General features: G+C 44.8%; 1 protein-coding gene across 1 annotated transcript; it reads right to left on the bottom strand.

Annotated features, from left to right (window-relative positions):
• Window positions 1-17,814: 17,814 nt before the first annotated feature.
• LOC109827664 (protein FAR1-RELATED SEQUENCE 4-like) lies at window positions 17,815-18,732 on the bottom strand. The gene has a single exon (XM_020394675.1). It carries the CDS (start codon window positions 18,730-18,732, stop codon window positions 17,815-17,817), a length of 918 nt encoding a protein of 305 aa, XP_020250264.1.
• Window positions 18,733-25,807: the final 7,075 nt, after the last annotated feature.

Here is a 25,807-nt window from a genome sequence, read left to right as displayed (position 1 = left end):
ACGGCTTCTTGCGCCTCCGCTTTTGAAAGACAGCGAAGTAGCAAGCCGTCGTATGACCTGCGATACAATATTTTAGTGGTTGAATCGTAGTAGAACCGTGAGGCACGTCGTCGGACCGACTCTCGTTCCTTCGAATCCCAGGCAACATGCCGTATAGGACATAATCGATGATCGGGAGACGCCAGTCTTTCTGATCTGGCTGACCCGAGGCTTGATGAGTGGCGTTCGCCTCTGGGACGTCTCTGGGTCGAAAGAGTTTTCGGCTGGCGACAGCGACCCTTTGGGTCGTTCCAGGAGGCTGGGCTAAGTTAGCTGCCAAGGATGCGAGAGCATCCGCATGGGTGTTCTTTGAACGGAGCACGTGCTCAATACGGAAGCTCTCGAATGACTCCACTAGTCTGACCGCTGCTCGGTGGAGCGGGATAAGATCTTCATTCCTGACTTCGTATTCGCCAGTCATTTGTTTGACAATGAGTTGCGAATCGCCATAAGCCTCCAGATGCTTTATCCCGAGCTCTTTGGCTAACTCGAGCCCTATGAGCAACGCGTTGTACTCGGCTACGTTGTTGGTACATGGTTCCGTCAAGGAAAAGGCCCGGGGAAACACGTGACCATGCGGGGAGGTGAGGGCCACCCCCACTCCTGCAGAAATAGAGCCGCTCACGCCTGCGCGAGACGCGCCGTCGAAGAACATCTGCCACACCTCTGGCGACGAAGTCATGTTGGCTTCGGGAGGTTCATCCGGCAGATCTTCGAAAAGATCGGCTTTCACCCCCAGCGGGTGACTAGCCATGAGATCGCAGATGGCTTGTCCCTTGACTGATTTCTGCGGCATGAAATGAATATCGTATTGAGAGAGCAGAAGCGCCCACCTGGCCAAGCGCCAGTTTAGCGCTGCGGCTTGTGTCATGAAGACCCGAATGGGATTCATCCGGGAGATGACATGGATGGTTTGGCCAACCAAGTAGTGCCGCATCTTTTGGATAGCGAACACCAAGGCTAGGCATTCCTTCTCGACCATTGGGTACCGTTGCTCGGCGCCCTGCAAGGTTCTGCTCAGGTAGTAGATGCCCTGTTCGTGGCCTGCATCATCGTTCTGAGCCAAGAGGGCACCCAGAGAATGTTCTATAGCCCGTATGTATATGAGGAATGGCCTTCCTGAGATTGGCGCCGCAAGGACAGGCGGATTTGAGATATAAGCTTTGATCTCCTCAAAAACCTTTTGGCATGGCTCATCCCAGACGAAGGAGGTACCTTTCTTCATTAGCTTAGAGAAAGGTTGGCACTTGCCCGAGAGATTCGAGATGAATCTTCGGATATAAGCCAGTCGTCCTTGAAGGCCTCTCAGCTCTTTAAGATTTCGGGGTGGTTGGAGCTCTTGAATAGCTCGCACATTGTCTGGATCAATTCGGATCCCTTTCGTCGTGACGACGAAACCGAGGAATTTACCATTAGACATTCCCAAGAATGACTTGGTAGGATTCATCTTGAGCTGATGAGTCCTCATGAGTTCGAACATAGCCTTCAAGTCTTGGAGGTGATCCTCCTTATGGCGACTCTTCACGACCAGGTCATCCACATAGCATTCGACCGTCTTTCACAAATGATCTCGAAAGATCATGCTCATGGCTCGTTAGTAGGTTGCGCCAGCGTTCTTGAGTCCGAACGGCATGACAGTATAGCAGTACACCCCCATGGGGGTCCTGAATGCAGTGTGCTTCTCGTCTTCGGGGTGCATTTTGATTTGGTTGTACCCCGAGAAGCCGTCCATGAAGGACATCCTCTCGAATCCGCGCGTATTGTCAATGATGACATCCGTGATGGGCAGAGGGAATTCGTCTTTAGGGCACGCGGCGTTGAGGTTCCTAAAGTCGATGCAGATGCGGATCTTGCCGTTCTTCTTCAAGACTGGAACAATATTCGCCACCCAGTCGGGGTGTTGCTCCTCTCTGATGAAGCCGGATTCGATCAGCTTCTTTACTTCAGATTCGATCGCCTCCATGATTTGGGGGCGGAACCGCCTCTGCTGTTGTTTGACTGGCTTGGCGTCAGGGTTGATGTTGAGGCGATGCGTGGCGACCCGCGGATCCAGGCCAGGCATATCCTCGTAATTCCAGGCGAAGACGTCAATGTATTCCCGTACGAGGGCGATGAGATCCTCTTTTTCTTGAGGAGGCAGGCTGCCGCTGATGAATATGGGTTTGGGATTCGCCTCAGTACCCATGTTCACCTGGAGGACTTCATCTTCAGTTGGTGGTTCGCGCTGTTCGAAGCGACTGTTCCACTGGGCGCTAACATGGCGATCCCATGTCTCGTCGTAAAGTGGAAGTCGTTCGTCCTCTGCCATTCCGGCGGGGTCTACTGTAGCCATGTTGACTGTAAGGCCATCGAACAGATCCCTTACGCTGACGTCGGAGTCCCAGGCCGAGGTTGTTGACGACTGATCTCCTGAACATGCGTAATCGGAATCCTCGTCGATGTAAAAACAACACTCCGATGAGGAGGAGGAGTAGCCTAAGCCTCTCCTAGTCCTGTTGAAGTAATTTGAGGGCTTCCCTTTGGGGACGTAGGCGGGTTTGATGACCGTCTTGCGCCCTCGGCCGTAATTCAGGCCTTCTGAGCGAGTGAGGTCGTACCCCATGTTGCTCATTATGCGTTTCGCCACTCGACTGTATTGCGAGAACTGGGGCGCTGGGTCTTCGTCCTCAGATTCGTCCCATAGCGTGCGTAGGGGGCGATCGATTCGACCGAAGATGATGTCTTTTCGATACCTCTTCCGTGCTGGCACGACGAATACAGCTCGCGATGGCTCGATCGGCCGCGTCTTGAAGATGTATGATGAACATACCGGCAAGTGTAGAGAAGACTCACTGTAGAGTGTCGACCATGAGTTATTAGGTGCGTCGTCTTCGGACGAGGAGCAAGACGACAAATAAGCAAGGTCGGATTTCTCATTCATGATAAGCTTCTCTGCCTTAACGGCGTTAGTTACATGGTGACTCTCGTAACCAATTACAATCGACTCAAAGTCGTTCAGAATTAAGCTGTCACCGTATTCAGGTTCGCTATCCGCCTCATTGCCACTCTCCAGTTCTTCCACTGGTGGCTGGTCGGGGTCCTGGTATAGCAGAGAATCCGCGAAGTAATTCTCGACGCCCTTAAAGGGGTGTTTGTCGGCCACTACCGTTCTTACCCGCTCATAGTCGTCTACGTACTTTAAGCACTGGTGTAACGTGGACGGAACGATCCGGTTGCCATGAATCCACGGACGCCCCAGGAGTATGTTGTAGGAGGGTTCAGCATCGATAACATAGCATGTCACCTCTGTCTTCATGTCGCCTATCCGACATTTCAGGTGGATTTTGCCGAGTGGCCGAGTCCCTGTGGCGTTGAAGCCGAAGATGGTAGTCGAGGTCGAGGCTAGGCGCTTCGACGGTATCCCCAAATGCTTGATTAGCTTCAGGGGCACGATGCTCAGCGCGGACCCCGGGTCAACCTGGATCCGCTCCACTTTCGCGGCCGGTCATGGGACGTGTTCTTGATGAGCATGTCCTCGGGGGTGAAAGTGATGCAGGGGATCTGTCTCTCGGAGACTTGGCAGCAAGTTGTACAGCCCTGTTCGATCTCCGTTTCTTTTGAGAAATGGGTCGAGAACGCCTCTGCGTCAGCCAACGCCTCTTGTAAGGCTTCCCGGGTAGGCCTAGACAACCGGAGGAGGTCGTACACGGTGATTCGCGCGGGTATGCTTTTCAATTGCGCGAGCACGTTGAACCGGTAAGGCTGGCGGCTTGAACTTGGCTCATCTGGATTGGGAGGGACTGCTGCGGCCGGCCTCGCGGGAGGTCCTGCTGGGTTTTCCGTCCTCGCGGGATATTGTTTTGCAAACTCCTTTCCGGCTCTCGTGGCGAAGACGTTGGTGTCTTCTTCAGAGTCGGTTAAGGCAGTCATCGCCGCGTCGTCTGTATCCAGGATGGCGGTGACAGCGTTGCAATATTTCCTCTTAGCCTCCTTGGAAGGCTGTGCGGTCCACTGCTCGTCGTCGAGGAGGTCCGGATGGACCCACATCACTTGCCCTGATGGCAGAGTTTGTGGAACCAAACCCTTCTCCCGCTGGTTGTGAGGATCGTCGTTAGTGATCTTCAAAATCGCCTTGGGGATAGGAATTATCCCCGCCGGAGCTTGAACCTCTGGGAGACCCGTCCCAAAGCTCAAAGTGACCATGTTCGCCGTCACCTGCTTTTGGACCTTCTCTTTCTTCAAAACCCCCGCGTCGTAGAGGGCCTGGAGTTTGTCCTTGAGGACGTAGCATTTGGTTGTGTGATGCCCAAGGAATCTGTGATATGCACAGTAACCTGGGTCACCGGTTTTGTCTGCCTCTTCAGGCTTGGTGGCTTCCGGTAACTTAATCCGCCCACTCTTGAGTAGAGTGTCGAAGGTAGCTACCACCTGGTCTTCTTTGAAATCATATTGCCGCTGGGGGCGCGGTTCAAATTGCCTGGGTTTCGGCTTTTGAACGAACTTTGGCGCCGCGGCAGAGTCTACGGCCATAGCCTCTTTTCCCTTCGATCGGGGAGGGTTCTTTGGCGCAGCCGGCTCTGCTGCTCCCTTTTTGGACTGCGGCTCTTCGGCCTCCAGCCTCTTGATCATATTTTCGACTTGCTCACCTTGGCGAACAAGCTCCTTCCAAGTCCGGGTCTCTACCGCCCCTATCTTGGACAAGATATGGATCGACAGGTTGTTGCGGCACATCTCGATCAGTGTCGCCTCGGAAACTTGGTCCCGACAGTGGACTGATCGGTTCCGAAATCTCTTCACGAAGTCATTGACCGATTCCGACTTCCGTTGCTTCTCAGCAAGGAGAGTGGCCATTGACACCTCGGTGTCGTCGTCGAAGAAGCGGGCGAGGAAAAGCTTTTCAACGTCGGCCCACGCCTTGATAGAGCCGGGCTCCAATTTGCGGAACCATTCAAAGGCCACCCCCTTGAGGGTACCTATGAACAGTCGAGTGAGAATGGCGTCATTCCCGGTAAGGAATCCGGTTTGCGCCATAAAATAATAGATGTGCTGCGAGGGTGACCCCTTGCCATCAAACTGTAACAAGCTGATGGGTTTGAACTTCGCTGGGTATGGGACCGTGTCCCATTCCGTGGGGTAGGGACGTACCACCCCCAGCTTGTTCATATTTTGCTGAAGCTTCAGCGCGTTCAGCTGGTCTTGGAATTCATCGAACCTCTTGTCACGGGTGCTATCCGCAGTGTGCGACGTTCCTATCGATGTCTTGGAGGAATAATCGGAATGTTGATTATCCTCCGCCTCAGACACGGGACGGAGGGGAGGTACCCACTCCCTGTCTCTAGTTTGCCGGGGTAAGGGGCGTTGGGCCCTTTTCTTCTTTTTCTTCTTGTTCAGCAGTTGTTCCATCATCTCTCTTAGAGAGTCGATGGTCGCCTGCTGTTCCTCCAACTTTTGAGCCATTGTCTGCTCGTGGTTGGTATCGGTCATGTGTGCCCTCGCCTGCGCGTCTTGGCTTGAGCGCGAGGTCTGAGATGTGGCAGCGGCCGAATGGTCCTCATCTTCGCCGCAGGAGGGAGGTATTAGGTTGGAATAGTCAAACCCAATACTTACCCCCCGGCGACTACGGGTTCGCTGGAATATGCCTTCCTGCCGGCGTCGAGCGGACCGAGTGTTAGGTCTTAGGGCGGAATCCGAGTCTGGCGAGTCGGAGAGTACTGCCTTCCCTTTATCCGTCATGTTAACCGTGGCGGATGAGAGTTCCAAGTCATCGGCAGCGCGTCTTTTTTGGTGACGGCGCCTTTGACGGGAGGGCCTTGGTCGAGAGGACTGTTGGGACAGTCTCCCAAACACCGAAGGTCTCGCCGTTCCGACGCATTGACAGTCGGCGAGGACCGTGTGGATGAGTCTCTCGCAGTGGCACTGAGGATTCGCCTCATGGATAGTGCGTTTGCGAGTTAAATATTCTCTGAGGTCTTCTACGGGCGGTTGGTGACAACCCCCGGCCTCAGAAGAGTCGCTCTGGTGAGTCGACGAGAGGTTTTTGGGTGCGCCCTCTGGTGCGCGTTGGATGGAATGCTTTGGTGCTGGAGTCGAGCGATCTCGCCTTGACTGGCGAGTCTTCGCGTTTGAGCGAGCTCCAGTACGTGGGCGGGTTTCACCCCTTCGCCTGGAAGAACGGGTTCGCGAGGACTCGCCTACTTCTCTACCTTTACGTTTATCCGTCAAATGGTTATGACGAGGCTCGCCAGCCTTCGAGGATTCGCCTACTCGGGTAGGCTCACTCCTTGGGAGTGAGTTATTCGCATCAGGGATATGACCTGAGAAGCGAAGTCTTCCCGAGCGGGCGGCTCTGCCTTCCTCAGTTGGCGCTCCTGACTTGGAGGGCCTCCCAATGTCGGGCAGTTTGCCTTCTCGCCTAGCGTTCCTCGGGCCCGTATGATGGCTCAGGCCGTTATGAGGAACGGAGGTTTGGACCTCCTGTCTGACGAGTTCCTGCCGCCGCTGTTGGTTAGTTCTCCCAACGGGGAGAACGTCACCGCGAGCTGTGGCAGCGTGGTTTGTGCCGGAGTGAACCGGCGTTCCCTTCGGGGTAGGTGTCTGCGGGGATCGCTTGGCGACCCATTTGGCAGACCCTTGCCCTTTGCGCTCGACCCCCGGCTTGGCGTTGATCGATTGTGAGGGAACGGGTTCTTCCGATGAGACTCGGGTAGAACCCGTAGGTGCAGAGGCTTTGACCGTCTGAGGTCGGCCTCGACGCACGACTCTGTGACGTTTGCGGGACGCATCGCCACCAGAGGAGGAGGAGGACAAGTACTCTTCGTACTTGGCCTGGTCGAACTCAATTTCTAGGGACTCCACTGTCGTCCCTACAGCAACCTCATCAAACTGAGCCACCACCATTTCACTCGATGAAACAGCTTCTCCCACTGTGGTCGCCATCTTCTGTAGGGTGAATATTTGATTTCCCGAAAAAAGGGAGTTTCGTTTGTATTTATAAGAAAGCTTATTACAAACTAATGATCAAATAGTTACAACAGAAGCAGAGGGAAGGCCCTCTTTGTTTTGTGTGGGGACTTTTAGGTGGCTACAGGATGCTTCGCTCGATGCTCGTGTCGAGTCTGCTTCCCTTGGACCGTTCGAATGAGGTTGCTGGAGAGCTTCAGTTCGCAGTAGAAGCTCAACTTGAGAGAGTTCGGGTCTGTTTAGTTCGCCGGCGATCGGAGCTCGGAACTAAGCAGTAGTGCTGCAATGCAAAGAAAGTTGTGCAGAGAGCTTGGTCTCAACTCTTTTTCCTAAGTTTTGCGACCTCCTCTCCAGTGTGCCGGAAGAGGCTTTTAAATGGGAGAAGGACAACTTGACTCCTCCTTGAATTGTGGGATGTGACCACATCGTTCAGCGTGCTGAAGTTCCTATAGTCCTCAAGCCGTCTGGATTCTCCTTTCTTTTACGTTTATCCGCCAAATGATTATGGCGAGGCTCGCCAGCCTTCGAGGATTCGCCTACTTGGGTAGGCTCGTATGCTCGGTGTGGTTTGTTCGCATCAGGGATATGACCTGAGAAGCGAAGTCCTCCTGAGCGGATGGCTCTGCTGTCCTCGGTTGACGCTCCTGATTTGGAGGGCCTTCCGAGGTCGGGCAGCTTGCCTTCCTGTCTAGTGTTTCTCGGGCCTGTGTGATGGTTCAGGCCATTATGAGAAATGGAGGTTTGGACCCCCTGTCTGACGGGTGTTTGCCGTCGCTGTTGGTTAGTTCTCCCAGCGGGGAGAACGTCACCGTGGGTTGTGGCATTGCGGTTTGTGCCGGAGTGAACCGGCGCTTCCTCCGAGGTAGGTGTCTGTGTGGACCGCTTGGCGATCCATCTGGCAGACCCTTGCCTCTTGCGCTCGATCTCTGGCTTGGCCTTGATCGATCGCGAGGGAGTGGGCTCCTTCCTCCGAGGTAGGTGTCTGTGTGGACCGCTTGGCGATCCATCTGGCAGACCCTTGCCTCTTTCGCTCAATCTCTGGCTTGGCCTTGATCGATTGCGAGGGAGTGGGATCCTCCGATGAGACTCGGTTGGAACCCTCGGGTGCGGAGGCTTTGACCGTCTGAGGTCGGCCTCGGCGCACAGCTCTGTGGCGTTTGCGGGACGCATTGCGCCCCCGTTGTTGCGGTAGCTGAACCTTGCAACTCCCTTCCGGCCTCTAATGAGTCCGGATCTGCAGATCGTCACCCCTCCTCAATCAAGGAGTTGAGTACAGAAGGCGCGCCTATTTTATCGAAGAGAACTCGTCAAAGGCAGCTGTAGGGTGAAAATTTGATTCTTCCGAAGAAAGGAGTTTCGTTTGTATTTATAAGAAAGCTTATTACAAACTAACAAATCAAATGTTTACAACAGAAGCAGAGGGAAGGCCCTCTTTGTTTTGTGTGGGGACTTTAGGTGGCTATAGGACGCTTCGCTCGATGCTTGGGTCGAGTCTGCTTCCCTTGGACCGTTTGAATGAGGTTGCTGGAGAGCTTCAGTTCGCAGTAGAAGCTCGGGGTAATGGAGTTCGGGTCTGCTTAATTCGTCGGCGATCGGAGCTCGGAACTAGGCAGCAGTGCTGTAATGCAAGGATTTGCTAACAGCTTGGTCTCAACTCTTTTTTCTCCAAGTTTTGCGACCTCTCTTCCATCGTGCTGGAAGGGGCTTTTAAATGAAAGAAGGACAGATCGACTTCTCCTTGAATTGTGGGATGTGACCACATCCTCTTTAGAGACGTCTCGCCGTTCCTCGATACCATGAATGGTCATTCTAGGGATTGTGCTCTATGTCCTGTCACCTACGATGGGAAGGCCCATCTTGTGTGTGAGGCAACGAACGACTGCTATCCGAGTGGATTTGACCAGCATTAATGAACCGCATTTATGAGTTCGCAGATCGATGAAGTGTCTGTCCGATCACTTGTACTGTGCGTGACCGCCCGGCGTGCTTTGAGCACGGTGCTTTCTCCTTTCCGGTCAGGAGAGGCGGTGAAGTAGGTGTACAGTACTCGAGTGGGTCTAGCCAGCTTGCCGAGTGCCGGCGGATCCAGCTCTTGGCTCAGACATCCGAGGTGAGTCGCATTTATGAATGCTCAGGTTGACTCGACACCTGTCCAGTCCCTTCACGCTGTGCGCACTGTGGGCGGCCGTTTGACGGTCCTGGGGTACTGTGCTCTCTCTCCCTTCGGGTCGAGAGAGATGGGAAGGTCCATCTCAGCACGTGGGGTAGTGGATACCCAGCTGTACTGACGGTTTTGGGGCTTGCTGGCGGATTCGACTCCGAACTCGGGCAGGCGAGTTGAGCGAAGAGCGAATTTCCGCCATCCTGATCGACCCTGACTCATGCTGGCGAGTCGACCGTTAGGCGAACCTGGACTTGAGTACAGTCGACGTCTACGCGGTTTAGGTCCGTGCCAGAGAACTGGGCGTGCGAACTCTTCTCGTAGACAAATTCCCTGTAGACCCATAGAGGTATTTTTTACCGTCTACAAGACCCCCTTCAAAGTTTTCAGACCTAAACCGGCTCGCGTGTGGTCTGGAATACTTTGAATGAAAAAATTTTCGGCGAAGTAAGCGCACTTGATTTCTTTTAGGATTTTTAGCAAATCCTCAGCTATCAACGGGTTTGATGTGCCTTTACCAATTACCGTTTGAATCGGGCTAGCCATACTATTCCTCTCAGTATGATGAGTTGTCGAACAGTTTCTCTTAGGCTTAATGCTAAGATTTCTGCTCTAACCCTTAGCCATCTGGGGCGTGGGTTTCAACCGTTTAAGCAAGGTCATTCTTTTGGCTTTGTTCGTAATTTTACCTTTGAGGGCGAATGCATCGCCAAGGCGAAATTAGTTTTTGAGAGCCAATTTTCGCGCGACTCGTGGGGTTATGCCCAGTATTTGCAGGCGAAACCCTTCCTTTTGTAGGCGGAACCGGATCTGACGAGAGATGAGCCACGCGTCTGCTGACAGAGCCTCGTGCTTCCCAGCTAAGACATTGGATCGTGGCGATCGTGACTTGACAGCACGATCTTCATGCGTTTCGCCCTGCGACGTATCGTGGCCGTGGTTCTCGGACTCAACCGTCGGATTCAACCGCCAATCTCGGTCCCTTCGATGCACTGAGGGTGATCTGGGCCGTCGAATTTGATCGTGGCCCCGTTTCCTGTCCGTTAGGGTTTTCGCCTTTCGAGGGCAGTCGTGGCCACGTGGGCAACTCCGCCCTTCTAAATCAGCCGTTTTCCTCCATTGGGAGTTACCGTGCTTTCAAATCTTGAAAGGGAACATCCAAGGAAAGAATTCCCGCTTCCTCTCACAATGGCTCCGAAATCCAAGAGGTGTAAAGTGAGGGGTGCAGGCCCCGGACGTTACTCCGACCGTCTCTCTGCCGGCATGCCTGCTGGTGCTCTGGAGTCGTGCCCAGGTACGTTGATGGATTCGTTGGGCGATCCCTTGCAGGCCTTAGGCGTCGGATTTAGGGAGATGAGTGTTGCTTATTTCCCCGATTTGGGGCAAAGTTTGCCCTATTTTGCCTTTAGAGGATGAGTACTGTCCCCGCGGGCGAATTCTCCAGTGGGGAGGAGACGAACCCCCTTTTCGTAAGGCGAGTTCGGCCCTTCCCATTAGAGGGGAGTGTAGTCCGTAGGGACAGACCTCGTTCGAAGTGGGTTCCCCCTTTCGATAGGCGATTTCGCCTTCCTATGTTCGATGGGCGATTTCACCTCTACAGCGGATTTTGTCTCAATTGACTTTCTATTTCTTGTTGCAGCGACCTTCCCTGATGAGGCTTTCCCGGAGGGTGTGGCCGTTGGCCACGTCGGGGCTAAGAGCTACACGGCCCCTTCTCGTTTTCCCTCGTTGGCTCCAGTACCCTTGTTCACTGCTGATAAGCTGCATGGTCTGGTACAGAGGGTCACGGATGGTCATCACTTGACCCTGCGCGAGCTGACGACCAATGCGGCGCTGACAGATGAGCAGAAAGATCACAAGATAGCAAATTGTCCCCTACAACAACCATCTCGGAATATTTTCCAGACTGGCCAGTCCAGTGGTGGGAATCGGTATCCTCAAGCCAAGGCCCGAGTTTATTCTTTGACTGAGAAGGAAGCAGAAGCAAACCAGGATGTGGTGACAGGTACGCTAACTTTTGCATCAGTTCCTGCTCGAGTACTATTTGATTCTAGTGCATCGCATTCTTTTATTGCTGTACAGTTTGTTAAGAGAAACAAATTACCATGTGATACCCTACAACAAGAATTGCTTGTTAGTACACCTAGGGGTAGTATATTGGTATCAAATCAAGGTTGTAGGGGTAAAATTTATATTCTCGGATGGATTGGTTATCCTTAAGTCATGCTTCTATTTTATGTCGAGAAAAGAAAGTAGTATTCAAATTTCCTGGCCAACCCGAATTTTGTTTTGAGGGCGGAAAGTCTCAACAACCCTTAAAAATCATCTCAGCCCTTAAAGCACATCGAGCACTGAGGAGTGGATGTATGGGTTATTTGGCTTCAGTTGAGATGGTTGATGATGGAAAACCAAGCTTGGAAGAGATACCAATTGTCCGAGAATTTCCAGAAGTATTTCCAGATGAACTTCCAGGAATGCTCCCAGATAGAGAGGTTGAATTTTCAATTGACCTAGTATCTGGTACGAGTCTCATTTCTAAGGCTCCTTATCGAATGGCACCTGCTGAATTGAGAGAACTCAAGATACAACTACAAGAACTTTTAGATAAAGGCTTCATTCGGCCGATTGTGTCACCCTGGGGTGCACTAGTGTTATTTGTGAAGAAGAAAGATGGAAGTATGAGACTATGTATTGACTTCCGTGAGTTGAATAAAGTAACCATTCGGAACAAGTACCCATTACCGAGAATTGATGATCTATTTGATCAATTAAAAGGAGCTCAGGTATTTTCAAAGATTGATCTCCGTTCTGGTTACTATCAATTAAAGATTAAGCCAGAAGATGTGCCAAAGACTACATTTCGAACCCGCTATGGTCATTATGAATTTTTAGTTTTACCATTCGGGCTCACAAATGCACCTGCAGCATTTATGGATCTTATGAACAGAGTATTTAAACCTTTCTTGGATCAGTTTGTTGTGGTATTTATTGATGATATTCTGATATACTCAAGAAGTAAAGAAGAACATGAAGAGCACTTGAGACAGGTGTTGCACACATTAAAGAGAGAACAACTGTATGCGAAACTTAAGAAATGTGAATTCTGGTTAAAGGAAGTAACATTTCTTGGGCATGTCATCTCTAAGGAAGGGATTTCTGTGGACCCTGAGAAGGTAAAAGCTATTGTTAAATAGGACAGATCGACTACTGTGACGGAGATCCGTAGCTTTCTTGGTATGGCTGGCTACTATAGAAAATTTGTGGAAGGATTCTCTCGTATTGCTTCACCTCTAACTCGTCTGACTCAGAAGGGAGTTAAATTTATTTGGTCAGATGAATGTGAGAAAAGCTTTCAAGAGCTAAAAAGTCGATTAGTGTCTGCTCCAATACTTGCATTACCCAGTGGAGACACAGGCTTTGCTATTTATAGTGATGCATCCAGAAGAGGATTGGGATGTGTACTTATGCAAAATGGAAAAGTCATAGCATATGCTTCAAGACAGTTAAAACCTTATGAACAAAACTATCCCACTCATGATCTTGAGTTAGCGGCAGTAGTGTTTGCTCTCAAAATTTGGAGACATTATTTATATGGAGTACATTGTGAAATATATACTGACCACAAGAGTTTGAAATATATATTTACCCAGAAGGAGTTGAATTTACGGCAAAGAAGATGGTTGGAGCTTCTGAAAGATTATGATATGACCATCCATTATCATCCTGGCAAGGCAAATGTTGTTGCTGATGCCTTGAGCCGTAAGAATTCATGCAATTTAGCTTGCCTAATTACTTCTCAAAGAAAAATATTGGAGGACTTGGACCGTACTGGAATTGAAATTAGAATCCACCAAATTAGAATTAAATTAGCAAATATGATAATACAACCTTCTTTGCTAGATGAAATTAAAGCAAACCAGTAGAATGATCCTCAACTATTGAAGATAAAGAAAGATGTGGAAGAAGGCACTCGAGGAGAATTTAAGATACATAAAGATGGGTCATTGAGATTTGGAACTAGAGTTTGTGTGCCTAACATACCAGAGATAAAGAAAAAGATTCTAAAAGAGGCACATCACTCTCTGTATACTATGCATCCTGGATCAACAAAAATGTATAAAGACCTGAAAGAAATATATTGGTGGAATAATATGAAGAAGGAAATTGCCACATATGTTGCAGAATGTTTCACTTGCCAACAAGTAAAGGCTGAGCACCAGAGACCAGCTGGATTAGTCCATAACTTGGACATACCAATGTGGAAATGGGAAAAGATCACCATGGATTTTGTCACTGGCCTTCCAAAATCTTTGAGAAAGAATGATGCAATATGGGTGATTGTTGACCGATTGACAAAGTCAGCACACTTTTTACCTATCAATATGAAATTTTCATTAGAAAAGCTGACTAAGATGTACATTAATGAGATAGTAAGGTTGTATGGTGTACCCATATCAATAGTTTCTGACCGAGATCCTCGGTTCACATCAGAATACTGGAAAAGTATGCATAGAGCTCTGCAGACTAAACTAAATTTCAGCTCAGCTTATCATCCACAGACCGATGACCAATCAGAACGGACAATTCAAACACTAGAAGATATGTTGAGATGTTGTGTTCTGGAGATGAAAGGATCGTGGGAAGATTATCTGCCTTTGGCCGAGTTTGCATATAATAATAGCTACCAAGCTAGCATTCAGATGGCACCATATGAACTTCTTTATGGAAGGAAATGTAGATCTCCTATTCATTGGGATGATGTTGGAGAAAGGAAACTTCTTGGACCGGAATTGGTACAACAAGCAATTGATAAAATTCAATTAGTTCGAGAACGTCTTCGCACGGCACAAAGTCGTCAGAAGAGTTATGCTGATCAAAGAAGAAGGGAATTAGAATTTTAAGTAGGCGATCATGTTTTCTTAAAGGTTTTGCCTACCCGAGGAGTGAAAAGATTTGGAATCCAAGAAAAGTTAAGCCCGAGATTCATTGGTCCTTTTGAAATTCTAGAGCGTATTGGTCCAGTGGCGTACAGATTAACATTACCACCAGCCCTGTCTGGAGTACACGATGTATTTCACATATCGATGCTTCGGAAGTTCATCCGAGGTCTGGAGTACACGATGTATTTCACATATCGATGCTTCGGAAGTTCATCCGAGATCCAAATGAGATCGTGGAGTTGTCTCCAGTGGAGCTTAAGCCAGATTTGACCTATGAGGAAAGACCAGAACGTATTGTGGATTTTAAAGAACAAGTACTTAGACACCGAATAATCAAATATGTGAAAGTTCAGTGGAAGAATCACTCTGAAAGAGAAGCTACTTGGGAGACTGAAGATTCTATACGAGAGAGATATCCAGAACTCTTCGAGATATAGGTATGTTAAGTTTTGAGGACGAAACTTTTTATTAGGTGGGGAGAAAAAAAAACATAAAAAATGATGATAATATATAAAAAAATAAAATGATATAAAATAGAAAAGAGAGAGAGAGAGAGAGAGAGAGAGAGAGAGAGAGAGAGAGAAGCTTACAGCTTGAGCTGGCTCATTTAGATCCTCTTGGAGAGTCCCAAAATGATGTGTTCATTTCTCCTTTAATCCATGAAACCATCCCTATGATCCTAGCAACTCTGAGCTCGTTAGCCTCTGTCTCCCACCTTCTCTTTTTAAGCTGCTAACTTAGGAGATGGAAGAATGAAACAGAAAAAAAAATCAACGAAAACCCACGGAAAAAAAAAGAGAAGAAGAAGAAGAGGAAGAAACGTGATCAACATCCCCAAGTTCAAAATCAGTAAGGTATAAGTCAATCCTCATGTTTGATCTAAAAATTTCTTAGTTTAGAAAAGTAAAATTTGTTATAGAGATCTTAGTAAATCAAATTAAAATAAAATGAATGAGGAAGTTAACTTGTTATGAATGTGAAATAAAGGAATCTAGGGTTTACAAAAGGAATTTTCTTATGTATTTAGGATACATGAAACAAATTAGAAAAAAAAAGAAAAGAAAGGAAAATAGACTAACCCTAGATCCGGCAAGGACTCGTCATCGGCCGGTCTTGGTCGTCGGCGGTTTCCTCGTCGCTGTTCTGCAGCCATGGCGGAGAGAAAGAGAGAGAGAGAGAGAGAGAGAGAGAGAGAGAGAGAGAGAGGAGAGGAGAAGAAAACCAAAAGGAAAAAAGGAGAAAGCAGAGGAAGAAAGAAAGAGGAACAGGAAAAAAAAGAAAGAAGAAGAAGAAAGAAACGAAAGAAGGGAGGAGGAAGATGATCTGTTGAAATGATATAAGGAGAGGAAAATTACCTTAAGCCCCTGGACTATGTAAAAGTTTCTAACCGACCTTAGTAAAATGAGTTATGGTTGAAATTGGCAAGAAAATATCTGTTAAACCCCTGTCTTTTGTTCAGTTGTAAACAAGTCTAATCTGATGAATAAACAATAAAACTTTCAGACTTGATAATTTCCCTATAACCCCTATATTATTATAAATTACTAAAAAGTCCAAAAGCTAGTGTATGAGAATTATAAAATTTTGATGAATTACCAGAGATAGCAACAAATTCATATGCACTGCATAATTTAATTATTATTGATTATATTTGAAATTATTAGGCTCTAGATTATGAATTGATTTACCTATAATATATGTTTGTTCTGAATTAATAATTAGTCATATATCTTACATTATAGGTTCTGGTTGATATTCGGGAGACTAATATTTTGAGAAAGTCGTGACCACTAGAGGTGAGTTCATTTCTCACTAGTATTTTTATAATATGAAATTACATGAGTTTTATATTTGATTTGTCTTGTGATGAAATAAATAAATAAATAATATGTCTTTTCATGTATATTAAAGATTTGACCTATGTCTATTATGGTCCATCCTATAATACGATGTTAGCCCCGTATAATATATGAAAAGCAAATTCGATTCCTATATAAATATGAAAAATAAATTTGGCTCTCACGCAATTTTCAAATACTTGTGGAGTTTGTTTTATCTAAAAGTTTTAATAAAGTATTTGGAACGTATTTCAACAGTTTAACGGATTCAAAGATTTTTCCGTGACTTAGTATCTAATAAAAGAAAAAGTAAATATCCGTAAACTGTTTTAACAGAAATGAGAAGCTTTGCCTTGTCAATTTCATTTAAAATATCTGCAAATTCTGATATGCAAAGTATTTCTCATTTGACATGTGATCTCAATGTTTTCAAACCCTCAAATAGTCCACTATGGATTGGTTCTGCCTGCCATATGGTGAATGCACCTTTATTTGGCCCTTCTGTATTAGCCTTGGCCCTTCTGTATTGGCCCTTCTGAAATCTGTTCTGGCCCCTCTGTATTTGGCCAGTAGCCTATGGCAGTGTTAGGTGGGTTTACGCATTCCCTTGCTACTGGGCTAAAATTCGTAGCCTTAGTGTGACCTATGGGGTGACTTTTACATTCATGAAATACTCATCGAGAAATAAGATTCTGATAATTGACTGTGAAATTAAGAAAACAACAATTCTCCGATTTTGTACAAATTAGTAGTTCTTTTCCTTCTTAATGTTTACCTTGATTCAAAAAGGGTTTGATTTCAAGAAATTTCACAGTTTATTCAGTTGCACATGAGAAAGGAAATATAATTGTTGTTTTCTTCTTAAAAATGACAATATTACGATATTTGGATCATATTCTGCTATCTGTGAATTTCTCATGCAAAACTTGAAATTTGTTAATTTCTGAGAACTATTCTTATTACTATTTTGTTAGTTATCTAGGAACTCTAGTGAGAAATGTTCTCATTGAGCGCTAGCTCATTCCGTTATTTTTAAATTTTTTTCAGATCCGGCGTAGATTCATAATAGCCGAACTTTTGGTTTGAGCTTTTGGCTGAGAGGCGTTGTATGGAGAGCCTCTTCTTGTTGATGTTACCTTCAGCACATTTTATTTTGTTTTGTAAAAATGCTTATAACGGTGAGTTTGTGGGCTGTAAGTACCGATCATATATATATAGTTGCTCTGATTTCTATCATCAGCAGGTTTATGAATATTTTGAAAATAAACTATGTGATATGAATTGCCAGGCTTAACTCGTGCATAAGACTTGTCTCGTGCTGTCGCGTACCCCATATTTTATGAATTTCCGTTTTAGATTTCGGGGCGTGACAGCATGCCTACATACTATGCCTTTAAACACAAACAACTGACAACTACATGAAGAATTTAGGAATCCTTTTGCCGCCCTCCAACCGCAAAGTCAAGTTCCGAATGACATACTCAAGCACCCCTGCTCCCTCTTGATAGTTTACAATATCACAATATACCTTTCCCGTGAATTCAGCTTGAAACTCTTTAAACTTTGCTAAAGTGTAGACTCCCTGAATTTGACTCTCCATATCATAAGTTGTTGCAGTAGCTTTTACTTTTGAAAATGACCCTGCATCGGCCCGCATCTCCTTTTCCGCCTTGCTTCTTAATGCATTTTCATACTGCTCAACAAACTGTTTCAGACTTGTTTTTGAATTGACATATCCATCAAAAAAAACATTCATGCTTTCACTTCGCTGAGTAGTTGACATTCCTGCCCAAAAACGATTTTTGACAAAACATCGAACCCATCGGTTTCTCTCCTCGTACAATTCACCTAACCAATTACAATCCTCCAATCCATACATGTCAACCATTTCATTCCACTATTGTTCAAACTCTTGTGGACTTTGTGCGTCATACACCACTCCTTTCATGGTAGAACTGATGGTCTCATATTCAGTGTACTTTCCTAACTTTTCTGACAGCTTCTTCATTATATGCCACAAACACCATCTATGTCTAGTGTTTGGAAAAACAATCTCAATTGCATTTTTTATGGCTCTTGCTTGGTCAGTTATTATCCCTTGCAGAGCACATCCATCCATGCATTCAACCCACTTTGTAAATAGCCATATGAAAGTCTCTGTGTCTTCTTTTGAAATCAACCCACATCCAAGTAAAATTGATTGCCCATGATGGTTAACGCCAACAAATAGTGCAAATGGCATATCATACTTATTAGTTAAGTATGTGGTATCAAAAGTGATGACCTCACCAAACTCTTTGTAAGCTTCTCTGCTCCTACCATCTGCCCAAAATACATTTTTTAAATGATCTTCATCATCCAATTCAATATCAAAATAGAAACCTGAATTTTCTGCAACCATCATTGGAAAATATTTTATAATCGCTGAAGCATCACCTCCGTCGAGACGTAAACGCCTTGATTCATCAAACAAGTTCCTGCAAGCCTTTTCATCACACAACAGATTCTCATATCCACTAGCCTCATGTACAAGTGAGCTGAAATTTTTTTTGATTCTGATTCCGGCTTGATCATTCAGATTAATTTGATGTCTAACATGTGCACTAATTCTTCGGTTGCATCGAAAGAAACGACTTTTACTAGGGCTAAGGCCATGATTATGCTCCACAACAACCACAGATATTTCCCATCTTCCGTCCAGATTTAACCTAGCTGTTATCTTTGCATTACACCCAACTCTGTAGCTTGCTTGTGGTTTTAAGGGATTTTGACAAGTACTATTATGTTTACTAGCTCGACCACATACTAAAGTCATACTTCTAACAATGCCCATTTCATTCTCCTTCTTGTATGTTTCTTAATTGGAAATACACTGCTCTTTGCATAGTCTTTGTAAAACTCAAACAATTCATCTGGATCATTAAACTCCATCCCAATTTTAGGCTCATTTTGCTCAATCCGCTGATCAGTGTGCTGAGGCAACTCAGATCTCTCATCAACCGAGCAATTATTCAAGGCATCATCAACTACATCAACAAACTCCTCAATATCTGTCATGCTTGTTTAAATTGATCATTAATAAACTTTACAGAAAAATAGTTAACAGAAACTGAACAAAGAAACTGAACAAAGAATTGACTGAAACTGATAATTAGCATCATGAAAAACACATATTTTATTCCTTGACATACCAAAACATAATTAGTTAACAAGGAGGTCAATCTAAATTAATTATTCTGTATAAGGTTATGATGCTAATGAACACTTGCAGTTGTTTCCTTTTCTTTTAGTTACTTCATCTTTAAATAAACAAAAATTTGTGACCAACTAAATAATAACTACATCATGATTTCAACTAAATAATAACTACATCATGATTTCCTGGTATGAAGCTCATAAATAAAAACAAAATCCCCATCTTGAAATTAAACACATCACTCTCTCAAGACCCACGATTTTTTAATTAACCAGTAAAATCCACAAGACCCACGAAATCGAATTAACACATCACTCTCTCAAGCCAAAATAGTTTGTAAGTAGGTTTCAATTAAACAAGATGCAAACAAAAATCATATCAAATCAGATGGAAAGAAGTGAAATTTGCACGAAATCGAGGGTTTTTGATGGATTAAAGAGGAAAGGTACCTGTTTTGAAGTGGGGGGGATGGAGATCTGAGGGGATGGCGACGGTGTGACGGCGGAGTCAGGCGGCGACGGCGGTGTCATGGCGGAGTCAGGGGACGGCGAAGGAGTCACGGCGGAGTTGGGGCTAGGGTTGGGAGGGGGAGTGAGATTCTTTTAGGGATTTTTTCTGAAGTGAGGAGAGAGATCAGAAATTAGGGAAGGAAGGGAAGGTCACGGGATCAGAAATTGGGGTTGCTGACGTGGATCCTTCCACGTAGGCGCGAGTTGAGGTCGCGAGTTAATCAACGAGCCAAATAGCGTTTCTGATAACATTTGCGGGTAATTCTGTGGCGCAAGACACAATAATTGATCTTCCCTAACCTAGAGTGTCTCAAGGCACAAGGTGATTTGACCTGACTTGGAGGGGCTCAATGCACTTGTTGACAACAACCATAACAAGTTAAAAGAAGAGAAAAAGTGGCCTTCTAGGCTAGAGGAACAAAAAAAATATTTTAGTATATTGTATGCCGTGAGAAGTTCACAGGAAAATTTTGGCGGATGGCGGATGGTGCAACTGCGGTTGGTAGCGAACTCACTTTAGGGGGAAAACATGTTAGAATATTATATGCAATGGAAAGGTTACTATTTGAATACTAATTAGAGAATGTTGTAGAATCCACGAAAGATTTGGTGAAGAAAAGGTTTTGGACACAGGGGAACAGTTTTGGAGTTGTTCGGTCTACCGCGGTGTAAGGCCGGTCGACCGCGGTGCAAGGTCGGTCGACCAAATTCATGCACATACCCTAGAATTGAGTCTGGACTTAGTGCGGTCGACTGTCGCGGTCGACCACCATACCCTGTAGGATTTTTTTGGTTATGTCGTTTGATCGCGGTCGACCGCGAGTTTTGTGACGGTCGACCGCTAGTCTGGTCAGGCCCAGGTTGAGTTGTTTCCTATTCTGAATTGGTTTGGTGTTTGATATAAATACCAACACGTTTTAGAATTTCTTTGGCGCAGTCAAGGGGATATTTTAAGCACAGAAAAGAGAGATCTTTCTGAGCTATTGGTTAGGGTTATTGTTTGAGAGATTGAGAGCTTTGTTGGTGAGATTAGTTGGTTTATTTTGAGTGATTTGTAATCTTAGTTTGTACTCTCCTTCTCTATTAGTGAAAACCCATATTCCCTTGCCCCGGGAGGTAGGCAACTTACCGAACCACGTAAAATTGATTGTTTGTGTTTGTGTCGTTATTTTGGTTTGTTTGGTCTTCTCTCTCGGTGTTTGGTTTGGTTCCTTAAAGCACAACGATTGGTGGCTTCCGCGCACAACAAGTGGTATCAGAGCACATACTATGCTTGAGGATTGGTGGAGGGGTAGATCGCTTTGGAAGCTCGTCTAGGGTTTCAATTGGTGATAAATGTAAGATTTTTACTATTGTGGATCTTATCTTCCGTCGTGTGGGGGTGAGATCTTTTGGAGGCTCTTGTTAGGGTTTCAGTTGGAGGTAAAAATCTACATTTCTCGTATTTTGGATCTATTCTTCGTTTATTCCGCATTGGTTTATTGGTGCTTTGAGAAAGATGGCTGAGAAAGAAGAAGTTGTGGAGGGTACTTCTGGCGTGAAGACTGTACAAAATTTAAGTATTCACTCTATGAAGATAGATGTGGAGAAGTTTAATGGCACGAACAATTTGGTTTATGGAGAGGTGCTTTGACCTGCAATTTGAAGTCCTATGAGCACATTGGTATGAGCAAGGAGACCGAGGTGGAGTTTTGCACTTCTATTCACCGGACGAGGGGTCTTCTAGGTGGTGTTCATTCTAGCATTTGGAAGCCTTCCAAGAAAGCATCATTGGAAGGTAATCGGTATTTGGTTTCCTATGTTGGGAATTGTTCTAGGTATTTGTGGATTACAACCAAGTCCTATTGGTATGAAGTCCTAGTAGTCAACAACAGATGGAGAAAGTGTATTAGCAGAAAGGTAACACATTATTCTGATTTTGGTAGGGGTTCTTTTCTGCATTTGTGCCAAGCTCACGACAGTTTGAGACACTTCATTAGAGAGAAAATATCGGGGCGACGAGATAAGATGACAGTTTTGATGAGTCGTTCCTTACTGGAGGAGGATCGCTATTTGATATCAAGCATTAGTTTTGATATACGGGCTTCGACATATATGTGTCATCTTAGTCATAGGTTGTCGACTGCTGCGTTTAGAGATTTTGGATATAGTGGAGCTGCTTTAGATTTTGGATTGCATCAGATGTTTGGTCGTCCAACATATGGTCACATCGAGGATGTGAGATTTGATCTGATTGTACGTTTGGGATTCAGAGGCGTGTTTGATTATCAGGTATTGGCTTCTGATTTTGTTCTGAGCAGACATGTCACATTTGACTCTTAGCAGGTGGAGAGTGTTGATCAGATCATTAGGATTTGGATATGGCCATTGGTTCACCTCAGATGGAGGTGTCTGGATCGTTTCACTTTGGGGCCATTAGGAGAGCTATCAGTTGTAGAGTTGTTGGTGATGTTGGAGAAGGGTTGAGAACTCTTCTAGTTGATTGAGGACCTTTGGAGGCCATTAGGAGAACTACATGAAAGCTTGATTCCTTTAACAAGAGGATACGTAGGCAGTCATTTTATGATGCAGCTGATTTAGTGAGTTGATACTGACTTTTGGAGAGTGATCACATTCTCATTCGGGTCTCGACTTGTTGTGGATTGAGTCCGTTATCGTGAATTTGGTTCACTTCGTACTAAACACAATAAGTGAGACATTTGCTTTGGTTGGTGTCGGTTCAGTTTTGGGAAAACTTTGCCGAGGTAGATAATTGTAGAATCGGCGAAAGATTTGGTAAAAACAGATTTTGGGCACAGGGGGAACAGTTTTGGAGTTGTTCGATCGACCGCGATGCAAGGCCGGTCGACCAAATTCGTGCACGGACCCTATAATCGAGTCTGGACTTGGTGCGATCGACCGCCATGCCTTGTAGGATTCTTCTGGTTCTGTTGTTTGATCGCGGTCGACTGCGAGCTTTGTGGCGGTCGATCGCCAGTCGGGCAAGGCTCGGGTTGACTTGACTTGTTTCCTATTCTGAATTGGTTTGGTATTTGGTATAAATACCAACACGTTTTAGGGTTTCTTTGGCGCAGTCAAGGGGATATTTTGAGCACAGAAAAGGTATAAATACCAACACGTTTTAGGGTTTCTTTGGCGCAGTCAAGGGGATATTTTGAGCACAGAAAAGAGAGATCTTTCTTAGCTATTGATTAGGGTTATTGTTTGATAGATTGAGAGATTTGTTGGTGAGATTAGTTGGTTTATTTTGAGTAATTTGTAATCTCAGTTTGTACTCTCCTTCTCTATTAGTGAAAACTCATCTCCCTTTGCCCCGTGGACATAGGCAACTTGCCAAACCACGTAAAATTGGTTGTTTGTGTTTGTGCCGTTATTTTGGTTTGTTTGGTCTTCTCTCTCGACATTTGGTTTGGTTCCTCAAAGCACAATGATTGGTGGCTTCCGCGCACAACAAATGTCTAGTATCTAAAGATATTTATACTTCTTTTCACATAAGGAGATGTGAAATTTAGAGTCATGTGGCAAGTCGCGAGGTCCTTTCCGTCCGTCATCAGATCTCTGCTATTTTACTTGTGACTTAGCTGTATCACACCGCGCTTTAGCTTGAGCAAGAATGAAGGACGACATCTCTTTCTTGGGCTGAGCTGTTTGAGCTGGAGCTTTCACTGATTAGGACCGATGGATAGATGACCTCAAAATGAGACGTGAACCTAAATTTGAGACAGCAGCCACAAGAGATGTAGCCCTAACCCAGCCAAGTCAATTTCACTCATAGCTACAATAAACCTAACTCGAGCTGCATTGTTATCAATCCAGAAATCAAGGGGTTTTGCAGAGAACTCTTGAATGTCAGATAACTGGTAGAGTAACCTACATTAAACATTCAGCAATTTTAACTCGTGCAATAAGTAGAAAAACTTTGGGGATCTGAAGAAGTTATACTCCTTAAAAAGATAATTGCAGATGATACCATCTCTCGAGACCAAAAGTTGAGCCCATTAGAATATGCTTTTAATCCAATCGATTCAATATGTACAAGGAATTCAATATGTTCAATATGTAATTCCAGAATGATCCTACTACTTGTCTATCATATATTACGACTTTATATTATGCTATGTTGCATAGGTAATTCTATTTTGAAGCCATAACCACACCTGAAAAGTATATTGGTATTGGACATTAATACTTCCTTGGATGTATGCATACATTTTTTTCAGATATGTACTCAATAAATAATAAATTTTTTAATTTAAAACACTCGTCACATGCTTCTTAGATGAATATGCTAACTTTACGTCCACTTTTTAAAACTCATCAAACATGAGGCACGTTCATCTAATTAGCCCGTCTCTAGTTCGAAAGTACGATTTGAAACGGTTGGGTATCAAGTTAAAAAATGAGGGGTTTTCTAATATATGATCTACATAATAATAACAAACTCTAAGAATATTATAGGAATTTTAATTCCCAAATATAGCGCGTGAATGGTAAAACAATATTGATCTCATGTCCTGCACCAATATATACCAGTGTCTCTGCACATAGATGGATGGGCTTAAATTAAAAGAAATGGCGATTTTATGTTTCTGTATTCTTAGTAGTTGGAAATTTTGTTGCTTTTGGTATATCTTTGGTATAATATTTATTTCCAGTGCTAACTAATACATATGCGGGAGCATCAGGTGGATTAATAGGCCTTGAGACTGCTCGAGTTCTTGCATGTCGTGTGGTGTCCATGTAGTCATGGGAGTTACAAAACTTGTCTGCTAGCTAGAAATACCGTTAAAGAAGCAATTGCCAAGGAAATACCCACTGCATGCTAAGTCGATTTCCTTGAACTAGACCTCAGCTCACAGGCATCAGTAAAGAAGTTTTTTCAGATTTTATCTTCTTGAATCTCCCATTGAATATTCTGACGTAAGAAAACTTAAATCCTTTGGCACTGCTTCTGATGATTTCCTCTTGTGCTCGTGTTTGTGCATGTGTCGCAACCCTTGGAGGTTTTTTGTAAAGAATAATTGGTATCGGAAAGTCTAGCTAGATCCATTATATATACCACTGTAGTAGGATTTGGCTATCTAATAGTCATCTGATTTCTGAAATTATAATTCTATGAAATGTTTTAAACATTTTTTATTTATTTTCTAAGCTATATATGTCCTTCCATTATTTATTTTTCATAAACGGGGAATGATAATTTAATTTCCTCCTTTTCTAAAGAAATAATGCAGGGATTCCGGGCACTCCCTACTCACTTTCACATGAAGGAATAGAGCTTCAGTTCGCAACTAATCATATTGGCACGTCTTTCATGGTTAACGCACCACATCCTTGGTACGCGCGCCAAGCTAGAATTTTATTACGGAGAACGTAACTTTTGAAATCGCTTCTGAAGATATATAATGCGTTCCGCTCTTTACTTACAGAATATAACCATCACCGCCTATTAGCATTGCATGTCTGTTAATTTGTGGTTATTTTCAAGCATGTCGTTAGGAAAAGAGACCAAAGAATATTAATATATCTTTTCTAAACCTTATAGATCGAGATGAAATTGTTATCTTTGAGATGCTATCTCCCCATAACATAAATCGAAAAGTCAAAAAAAAAAAAAAAAAAAAAAAAAAAACCGAAAAGTAAAAAAAAAAAAAAAAAAAAAAATCAAAAGCTCTTAACTTCATCTTGTCAGTGAAAAAATTGTCTAGCTTCATAACAGTACGTTCTTCCTTGGCATTATTGCAACATAATAGGTATTGAAACGTAAACTGCAAACCTCATTTTTTGGCTAACTTGAAATTATTTTGAAATCATCGTTTTGTTTTGTTCTGTTAGTCATATAATTTACATTGAGTCAAGGGGAAATTGCTTCTAGCCCCCAATTTCCTAACAACTATTTCACCCCCTCCCAAAACTTTTTCAACGCTCCCAAAACTCTCAAAAGTAAACCAATTATTCTCTGAGCCCCCAAAACACAAAATCCAAGAGTTTTAAACATGTGAAGACCATAGTACCCTTTCTCTCTTTCTCTTTTTTTATTTGTGATGATTTCCCACCTCATCTCTGCATGAATCCGCCGTCGCCGCCTCCGATGTCGATGCCGGTGTCGCTGGATCTCAACCTGTAGCCTTGCCAGATCAGCTGGCTCGTGGGCCCCACGCCGCCTTCTATGATGCCTCCGCCGT

The sequence above is a fragment of the Asparagus officinalis genome, unplaced genomic scaffold (assembly GCF_001876935.1).
Source record: "Asparagus officinalis unplaced genomic scaffold, Aspof.V1 AsparagusV1_Un350, whole genome shotgun sequence".
NCBI lineage: Eukaryota > Viridiplantae > Streptophyta > Magnoliopsida > Asparagales > Asparagaceae > Asparagus > Asparagus officinalis.
This window is presented reverse-complemented; position numbering and strand designations above follow the sequence as displayed.